Source organism: Girardinichthys multiradiatus, chromosome 3 (genome assembly GCF_021462225.1).
Source record: "Girardinichthys multiradiatus isolate DD_20200921_A chromosome 3, DD_fGirMul_XY1, whole genome shotgun sequence".
NCBI classification, from domain to species: domain Eukaryota; kingdom Metazoa; phylum Chordata; class Actinopteri; order Cyprinodontiformes; family Goodeidae; genus Girardinichthys; species Girardinichthys multiradiatus.
Window position 1 is genome coordinate 39875873 of NC_061796.1, and position 10290 is coordinate 39886162.

The 10290-nt window shown below is 42.3% G+C and overlaps 1 protein-coding gene across 1 annotated transcript; it reads left to right on the forward strand.

Moving 5' to 3' along the window:
* The first annotated feature begins 1728 nt into the window (after window positions 1-1728).
* Window positions 1729-7632, forward strand: nr1d2a (nuclear receptor subfamily 1, group D, member 2a). Its single transcript, XM_047362104.1, has 8 exons — window positions 1729-2078; window positions 3940-4152; window positions 4244-4332; window positions 4425-4569; window positions 4939-5594; window positions 5690-5875; window positions 6196-6406; window positions 6511-7632. The coding sequence occupies exons 1-8, from the start codon at window positions 2048-2050 to the stop codon at window positions 6708-6710; spliced, it is 1731 nt and encodes a 576-aa protein (XP_047218060.1). The 5' UTR covers window positions 1729-2047; the 3' UTR covers window positions 6711-7632.
* The last annotated feature ends 2658 nt before the right edge of the window (window positions 7633-10290 follow it).

Consider the following 10290-nt stretch of genomic DNA (forward strand, 5'->3'; position numbering starts at 1 on the left):
TAAAGTTTATGTCTGTGCTTGGGTAAGGCCTTCACAGAAGCTTAATATTAGCCTGCTTTATCCATTCCAAAACCAAATGTGTGTCTGGGATCATTTTCCGGTTAGAACACCCAGTTACCTCCAAGCTTCAACCATCTGACCCAAACTATCCCTCTCAGAGGAAAGGAAGTTGGTTAGGATATGCAGGAGCAACATCCTGGCATGAATTGTACACCGTTGAACACTAATGTCTTTGGTCCACAGAGAAAACGTTTTACATCAGTATGATGGTTAAAAGATGGTTAAAACCTGGATACAATTGGGTATTCCAACAGGAAAATGGTGTAATGCACACAACTAAGCTGGTTTTGGAGTGGATAAAGCATCCCAACAGACTTCTGGAATGGTCCCCATCCTCGGCCCTGCTGAAAATGTATGTGCAGAAAAATAGGTCTGTGCCAGGAAATTAACCACTTTAAATATACTTATTTCTGCTGAGAACAGTGGTCAAATGTTCAGCCAGAATAAAGCCAAAAGCTTGTTGACCAACACTAGGAATATAGATCATATCACACCCGTCCTGAAATCACGGTACTGGCTCTCTGTTTTTAATAGAATATCATTTAAACTCTGGACTGAATGGTGACGCAGTTGGTAGCATTGTTGCCTTGCAGCAAGAAGGTCCTGGGATCAACTCCTGGCTGGGGGTCTTTCTGCATGGAGTTTGCATGTTCTCCTCGTGCATGCATGGGTCCTCTCTGGGTACTCTGGCTTCCTCCCACAGTCCAAAAACATGCCTGTTAGGTTAACTGGCCTCCTGCCCATAGACTGCTGGAGACCCACTATGGAAGAAGCAGTAGAAAATGACTGACTGATCATTTAAACTCTTGTTTATGGTCTTGGGCCTAAATTAATTTTAGACTTGCATGAAAGGCAAGAACTATCTAGACCCCCAAAGGTCACCACAGATCTGTTCACTCGGTGTTCCCAGTACCAGAACTAAAAAAGAGGAGGCATCATTTAGTGACAAAAGCTCCTCAGTTCAAGAACATACACCATGAAAACATAAGCTGTGCAATTATTTTCTTTATCCCTGTTCCTTGTGTATAAATGGTGCTACTCAAATAAACCTGCCTTGAAGGTTACAAAAATTAATGGATTTCTTTGCTAAGGAACCTTTATCCAAACAATAGTAGAAGTTTATGTAGCTATATATTTACAATATGTACAATTTTGACCCTGTGTTGTTAAATTAAAACGTGTGCACCCAATTTTTGTTCTATAAATTAAATTGTTTTTTGTATAATGTGACATTAAAATAACCAGAGATAAATTGATATGCATAAACTTCTGATTAGATATAGTGGGGGAGGGGTGTAAACTATGTATAATGCGCAAAACGTGTTTTTGTGCAACTGAAAGCGCATGTGACACAAACGGACAATACATAATCAGTTGCCAATTTCAGGTCAGTTAACCAAAATAACATACTTTTCAACTTTAGAAACACTAAAACGAGTTTTTAAACGGGTTATTACATGAAAACATTTTCCAGGGTTTTCTTAGGGGGTCGCAGCTGCTGTTAATGTCGGACCTCTGGCAGAACTGAGAATGTCATCAATACGTTAAATATTCAAATCAACCGACATCCTGCTTCACGTTGTGCTCTGCAACGTGACCGCAGCGTTTCCATCCCCGTGTTATGTCGCGGAGCGGCTTGGTTCCGCCTCTCTGGTGTCCTGAAAGTGTGTCACTGGGTTAAAGCGACTCCAGCGGCCGGCCAGAGAGGGCGGGGCCCTACTATTGAGAACATTTAGTTCTCTCCACCAACCCGCAGTCACACACATACAGCAGGGGGAAGTTCCTGCAGCGCACATTGGAGACCGGTTCTCAGTCAGGACGTTGGAAAATCTGGAAGAATCGCTCTTTTTTTTTTTTCAGACCTGCATCGTTATTCCTGAACAAAACGCCTGGTCGAGATCCATCTCTCAGCTCGGTTGATCTTCTCTGCTTTTCTTTGACAGCTTTGGAATTTTAGTTTAGGAGATCTTGACTTCCTCCAGCAGCGATGCCAGAGGACAACAGGACAGCCAAACCTGGTAAGGGAACACTATTTTACGCCATTATGATGTTAAAATAATAAATCATTAGTTTTTGTGCACTGTGCAGACTTGCTGCAGTGTTGTGAAATCACGTTAACTAAAACTAACATCGTTTTGCCACACTTTAAGATATCTATTTCCCTTTTGCTTTCTGGCAAATAACTTCTTTACCCCTTTAAACGTGTAAATCTGACAGCAGTATTTGAATCTGGAACACTTTGTTTATCATCAGGATTCAGGAAACATTTGACATTTTAGTTTAGCTGTTTGCGCGTGTGTTCAGACCGTGATATAAATGTATTTTTATGCCCGAGTCGGCGTTTTAAATCGGGGTTAGGAGTGTCAGAGCGGCGCTGGCACATTTCCATTTGACACAACAACAGTGTTCCACTTCCCGATCCCGCTCACATGGCCAGCGTAGCCGAGCCATGTGTCCTTGTGTACATGGCTTTAAAAGCCCAGCTCTGATTGGTTCAGGGGGTTTCCTCTCCGCGACGGAGTCCTGCTCCCATTGGCTGAGACGCACTCCATGACGTAGACCATTGCATAATGCATCCGCGCGCCTCTGCAGCGTGATACACGTGAGACAGTAGAGCTACAACACGCGGCTGACCCAGATTTTTTTTTTTTTTTGTGGTCCTGCGCTCTGCTCTCAATGTGCTGAAATTCATGACAGGCCCACGTGTGGGTGGGCCGTGACGGAGAACAGTCATGGTTGGGGTTAGGTAATCAGTCCGCCGTGGCTTCCGAAAAGAAACTTCTCTCGTGTTTTTGTTAGAGGTGAAAAACATCCTTCACGGTAGTTTTCCAGTAAAAACGTCACTGATTCGGTTTCTGCCGAAGAAGAGTTTGTAGGTGAAAACGGACCAATTCTGTTCAGGACAGCTCATTTATTTAAAAGATACTGGTTTCATATTTATTCACAGAAAAACACTGCCTCTTAATGCACTGTTATAATATTTAACTAAGTTTAATTACTGGGAGCTATGTACAATTACTTGGTGCGAACTCACATGTCCCCTTTATTATTTTGGTCAGTATGATGACTGCATCAGATGGGATAGTTTGTTCTCGTTGATCAGACAAACCCCGATCAATATACAAGCAAGGACTATGTATGCACACGGCAGCCATTGTGGATTTTGAGTTGGGATTGTTGAGGGATTTCCAATTTAAAAATCCAGAACTGCTTTTCAGTTTGATTTTAGATGAAGTACAGCTTTAGTTAGTTAGCCTTAAGACTGCAGACATTTATGACCCGTGTTTGAACTAATTAATTTGGCCCAATTTCAAATCTCTTAGTGACAAAACTTAGTCTCATTACATTTTGATTATCATAATCAAGTGAAACAGTTTTAAAACTGTTTAAAACTTTTTAAACTAGTGTTAGGGATAACCTTTATTAAAGTGACTCATTTGTGTCCCACAGATGAACGCTGTAAAAATCCACCCAAACACGTTACGTAACAACATTTGTTTTCTACAGTGTTGCACTGGTGCTTCAGTGACCCTGTCTGGTGGAGCCCGCTCCCGTAGTACAGAGACCCGGTCATGTTGTGTAACAGTGTTATCCAACCAGCCCTGGAGGTGATATAGATGGTCAATAGCAGCGGCCTACAAATCCAACCAGCAAACAGCAACACGTGTTCAAACACACGGCGCCTTGCATGTGTGTCACAGGCTATGAACGCTTTGTTTATACTGAGTCAGTTATTACCTTGTTACGCTTTAACTTCTCTTATCTCCTGTTCACTATAAACTGGAAAAGCGAGTGTGGTTAAATTTAAACAGCTGTTTTGCACAGGATGCAGAAACGATCTCCTTTAAATTTCTGTAACTTTTTTTTTTTTTTCTTAAGGTGGAGTTATAGCTTACATTTCTTCCGGTTTGGCCACTACGGCAGCGTCCTGTATGAGCAGGAGACCCATGTCGACATCCCCACCCGCATCTCGGCCCTCGTTGCCAAGCCGGGCCGTGGGCATGGTGGTAGACATCGCGCCGTCGGCAAAACGTGGTTCTGGTGCGGAGAAGACCGGCCGCTCCTCTGCGTCTGCAAAAAGCAGCGTAACAAGTAAGATTCAGAAGGCTTTGCTAGTGAGAACCACAATGCACGCATTACACATTGTTAACATTTCGCTCTCCGGTGATTTTTGTGCTTACAGAAATCAACGGTATGGTCCTGCTGTGCAAGGTGTGTGGCGACGTGGCCTCAGGTTTCCACTACGGCGTCCACGCCTGCGAGGGTTGCAAGGTGGGTGATGAATTAACTGATCTAACCGACTTGACTTCATATCCACTGTCACTGCACACACTCACACTGTTGATGCTCCTCTGGTCCTTCAGGGCTTCTTCAGGAGAAGCATTCAGCAGAACATCCAATATAAGAAGTGTCTGAAGATGGAGAACTGCACCATCATGAGGATCAACAGGAACCGCTGTCAGCAGTGCCGTTTCAAGAAGTGTTTGGCCGTCGGCATGTCCAAAGATGGTGAGGATCTGAAAGTTTAACTCGTTTCTGTGTATTTGTTTTCCATCATAGAGGTTCCAGTTCTCTTTTATAGAAGAATTGATTTGGTTCTTCTATCAAACAAAATGAGAGAATATGAGGAGTGATACCAAAATAAACAGCAGGCAGATCTGAGACAGTGAGCTCATGTTTGAGTTCCCCTCGTGCTCAAAGTTGGTGCTAAGAAAGAACCAGAAAGCCAGAGCTTGCAGCAGTGAAAACACAAAGAACTGGTGTCAAGCATGCACCAGCACCAGTTTAGCACTGGAATCAGTTTGCTGAAAAGCTCCCCCCCCTGTGTATTTATTTAGTCCTCAAACTGATGAATTTTCTGTACGTTTTTACTCTCAGCTGTTAGATTTGGCCGCATCCCTAAAAGAGAGAAGCAGAGGATGCTGCTGGAGATGCAGAACGCCATGAACAACATGATAAGCAAGAACGGGCCGCTGCACAGCATGCTGCATGACGACCAAAGCTCCCCGCTGCCCATAGAGGCAATCAGCAGCGACGCCAGCTCCTCTTCCTCATCTTCTTCTTCCTCCTCCTTATCTACTTCCGACTCTCCGTCGTGTTCCTACCCGTCCTCCCCACAGTACCCCCAGGACTCTGAGTCTGTGGTTTCCATGGACACCAACTCCAGCTCTGCATCATCCTGCGGGTCAGACAGCAGTGAGGATGAGGGTGTCATCACGAATAACGGGCAGCACCCAGACACCTTCACGTTTCCCCAGCAGAGGTCATCCTCGGAGGTCCTTGCCTCTCCGTCATCTGGTACGGGCTGCGGCAGCCGCATGGAGGAGCAGCAGGAGAGCTCGAACTGCTGGAACAATAATCCTGCCGTGGGAGGATACCAGCGCTGTCCGTACTCCAACTCTGCCTACAGCAAGGAGGGGGCAGCGTACCAGCAGCAGCTCGGCTGTGATCCATCCGCGCAGGAAGAACATTACACACAGAATGCCTTTAGCTACAACGGACCAAACAGCTGCACGAAAAGTCGAGCATACCTGGTGAGTAATTCCCAAAAAATGCCCCAGCTTTACATCCCAATTCTGAGCTTGGAAGCATTTGCATGACACTTTTTTTTTTTTTTTGCCTGTCTAAGGTTTGCCCAATGAACACCTCCCCGTATGTAGACCCAAACAAGCCGAGTCAGGAGATCTGGGAGGAGTTCTCCATGAGCTTCACCCCCGCTGTGCGGGAGGTGGTGGAGTTCGCCAAGAGGATCTCAGGCTTCCGTGACCTTTCCGAGCACGACCAAGTGAGCCTACTGAAAGCTGGAACGTTTGAGGTGAGAAACCAAACAGCTCATAATGTTTCTGCTTGCTTTGAGTCAGAGGCTCCACAGGGCTGTGTGCTCGGTCATGTCGGCTCTGCTAGAAATCAGAGTTCAGAGAGAATTAAGGCCAATATTTTGAGACTAGATTTATACAAACCTTCATGTCCACAACCGATATAGATCTTTGTGAATAAGTTCAGAAAGCTGAGGAAGAGAGAGTTACCACCATTAAAATATTCAACAGTAATATTGTAGTATCATGTTTTCTTAATATTGTGCAGCTTGGTAAACTAAAAACAATCTGATTTAAAATCTCTGCTTCTGGTTTCCAGGTGCTGATGGTCCGCTTTGCCTCCCTGTTCAACATGGCTGAGCGGACAGTCACCTTTCTTAGCGGCAAACGCTACAGCCTTGACACGCTGAGGTCACTGGGGGCCGGCGAGCTGCTCAACTCTATGTGTGAGTTCAGTGAGAAGCTGGCAGCTCTGCGGCTCAGCGAGGAAGAGATGAGCCTCTTCACCGCTGTGGTGCTCGTCTCAGCCGGTAAGATTCCAACGTTTCTCGTTCTTTTCTGCTCGTACAAATGGAAACACTTCCTTTTGGATTTGGTAGTTAAACACCTTCTCTCTATTGCCGTTCTGTTTTAGATCGATCCGGGATCCGGGACTTGAACTCTGCGGAGGCCCTGCAGGACAAACTGATCTGGGCGCTGAGGAACCTGGTGATGCAAAACCACGGCGACGAGTCCGCCACGACCTTCACCAAGCTTCTGCTCAAGCTTCCCGAACTGCGTTCGCTCAACAACCTGCACTGTGAGGAACTGCTGTCATTCAAAGTGCATCCATGAAGGCTTACTGTAAGGGGACATTTTATAAACCTTCGCCTGGACCTGCTCCCCACCCTCTTCTGTATCCGACCAACCCATTTGTCTGGAATGTATAAAGTCAATTTTTTATTTTGGGGGTCTGAAGAGAGAATATATAGTTTACTGTATTTATGGAAGAGATTTGCACGTTGCACACAGACACACAAATGCACGTGTGTGTTAGCGGGTTTTAGTTGGATGTATTTTTATTTTTAAAAAGCAGTACGTAAAATAAATGAAATAATGCAATGCAGATTTTTTTACATCTTGTTTCCTCCGAAAGCCATTAATTCCAAAGTGTATTTCTGATCGGGAGAATGTGCGAGATATTATATTCTGTACCTTACACATATGTTTGGTCCAATAGTTTATTCTGTGTGTGGTGAAAAGCTGCAGCAAAAGCATTGCTGAATGTATGTTCACTGTTAAATGCATGGCTGTACTTAATTCTTACTATTAATCTGGATCTGCTCCTCTCATGTCGGACAGCGTCGGCTCCTTGTTTTGGTGTACATGGTGTATCTTTTCTGTTTTGTCTTATTTAATATCGTTTACATGTTTATTCAGGCAGTTCCTGGTCATTTCTGCAGGAAAAGGAAAAACACTACATTTGCATAAGTTTTGGGGCAGAAGACGGAGTGTGCTGCACCGTGTAAATGTTTTGCCATTTTCCCACTCTGTTTTTTTTTTTTTTTTTAATCAAACTTTCTCAGCATAGCACTGAATTTTGACCAGTTTTTCCTCATTCACTATGTTGAAATATCAGCTACTGGCAACACTGTCATTTGTAAATACTTATATAAAAACACATGTGAGATATATATATATAAATACATGAAAATATCTTATGGACATAGACTATAAATATATAATATAGGATGAATAAAAAAAAAAGTGGAGAACAGTTTGTGTTCAGTGTTTTATTTTCTGGTTGCAGTGAGTTTTGTTCACCAGCAGGTGGGGCTAATTGCCCGTGGCATCCAATGGTAAAATAAACGGGCAATGCTTTAATTTACAAAATATTTTTTATATTCCAATTAAATAAATACCACATTTGATCATGTTTGATGCTGAAAAAATAAAATTTTAAAACTGGATGCAAACAACATTAATGCAGACTGAAAACTGAAACTGACCAGATTCAGAATATGTCCACAAATCTTTGACTAAAACTGGACAAAATAAAAAATGGCTGCACAGATCAAAGAGAACCCTTGTGAGATCTGTCTGTCATTTGGACCTTTCCTGCTTTTCTACTCATTTTCAGTCCAGTGCCGAACCTCAGAGTTGAGTCTCAAATTAGATTTTATAATTTCCAATTGGGGTAAGTTTGGAAAACTGAGAACAGAGTACACACACAAATCCAGCATTAGTTAAATAGTAAAATACTGTCAATTCTAGTCAATTCAATCGAATCATACAGATTACATATCAGGTACATACAGCACATTCCAGTTGATCCTAGTTGTCAAACAGTGCGAAAAACCACCAGATTGCATCGAGTTACTGACTTGCAGCATTCACTACTCCTGGACAAGCATTAAAAATTTAATGTGTGGGAAATTCTACAAATTAAGTACTGGAGTTAATGTTACAGTAACAATCTAAGATTTAAAACGGGCGTTGTTCAAAGGATTTCCATTTCCGTCGGTTTATTGAGGTACAGCAGAAAGCTTTCAGTGAAATAACTTCTGACAGTTTCAGTTCAGATTGGAGGATATTTCAAGCAGAGGGGACAGAGAAACTGAGAACTTTCTTTCCCATTTCAGTTCGAACACGAGGAACAGAGAAATGTAAGACATGTTTGTATCACCTTACATTCAACTGGCAGCTTTAGCAAACAGTTCACAGTAGTGGGTGAGGTGGCTAGGACCAGTGATAAATCTCAGAGCATAGTGGTAGACCGAAGCCAAGGACTGTAGGCAACTGGTTGAAGGACACATATACAAAACACTGCCATATATATCACAAGCTTCCGAGCTCAGAGGGAGAAACATGACTTGTTTACTTAAATTGCTCTATAAAGGCAATTTAAGTTTAATAAAATTAGGTTTAGGAATCTGTGCTTTGATGTGCAAATGTGAAAAATGCCTTTATTGCTTTACCTTTTGCTGGATTTAAAAGTACTTCTATCCAGGAAACACTTCACCATTTTTCTGTTTGAATAAGAAATCTGGGTCTGCAGATCAGAACTCAAAACAGGCAATCAGTGTCATCCTGCAGTTCGGTTTTAGACATCCCATTTCTTCTGGGCTCTTATCTGGAACGTAAAAAAATCTGTTTGGTTTAGGTTCCAAAAAATGAACTGAAATGCTATGTTTTAGAATTTTGCGCACTTTTCAGATTTCTATTTGTATAAATATTTAAGCATTAATTTTCTTCCATTTCCCAGTTAAGCATGACTTTCTATTCATCTATCTATATAAAATACTGTAAATTGAAGTATGTGGTTGTAATTTCACAAAATTTCAAAGGATTCAAAGGGTATGAATATATTTGCAAGACACTATAGTTTTTATGGATTGTACATTCTCCTTAATCACCAGATCTAAGTGGAGGTTTTTTGTGTGTTCTCATTCATTTGAAAGAACAATCTGCAGATCTTTGAATGCAAATCCCTTTAAAATGTCAGGTAGTCTCACTGTTTTTTTAGGACCTGGGTTCCGGATCATTTACCTGAAGCAATGATCCAGAGAAAGTACGTAGAAGAAGGTGATCTGTGAGGTTGTAGGCCCTTTATGGAAATAATCCCTTTACAGGAAGGCTCAGAGCAGACTGTACCAGCTGAGTATACTGAGGTATTTTGAAGTGTATGAGGCACTCCTGAGGCACTCTTGACTCTGTGGTGGCATCGGCCATCTTCTGTTATGTAGCATGTTGGAGCAGCAGCTTGTCTACAGCTAAGTGGAAGCAGTTAGATAAGCTCATCAGGAGGACCAGCTCAATCCTTGGATGCCCCCTGGACCCTGTGCAGGTGGTGGGAGACAGACGAACTCTCGCAAAAATAACATCACTTTAGACAGCGTTTCTCACCCCGTGTAGCTGTTGTTCAGCTGTTGCACAACTGGAGAGCACCTTCAGTAAAAGACTGCTGCATCCTAGGTCCACAAAGGAGCATTATCGCAGATCCTTCCTCCTAGCAGCTGTCAGACTTTATAACCATCACTGCTCCCAAAAAACTTAATGAGTACATCCCTGCTGTTATTTGCAGTTTTTCAATTTCTTGTAAATCTAGTCTGTTATTTATGCACAAATATATGTGCACATTTTGGAAATTTTTTAAATTATTCTACTCAGTTGCACATTTCCTTAAATCTGAGTATGATATTTCTAATAATTGCATAGTATTTTTTTCATATGCTGTAAATTTGCTCTTACTGTACAGGATGTTATTATTTCTGTTTTTATATTTTAACCTTTGCATTAATCTATCTGCTTCCATTTGCCTTTTACTTTGCTGCTGGTACACCTGAATTTCCCCACTCAGGGACAATAAAGGATATTTCTGTTTTATTAGAAACCACTGCTGTGCATTTCTATGAAAGACTAAATGTCTAATCAA

Bases quoted from the DNA above. Each gene is read 5' to 3' on its own strand.
- nr1d2a (XM_047362104.1), top strand. From the start codon at position 2,048: ATGCCAGAGGACAACAGGACAGCCAAACCTG. The intron at 4,570-4,938 runs GTGAGGATCTGA...TTTTACTCTCAG, and splicing joins CGTCGGCATGTCCAAAGATG to CTGTTAGATTTGGCCGCATC. The intron at 5,595-5,689 runs GTGAGTAATTCC...TGCCTGTCTAAG, and splicing joins CGAAAAGTCGAGCATACCTG to GTTTGCCCAATGAACACCTC.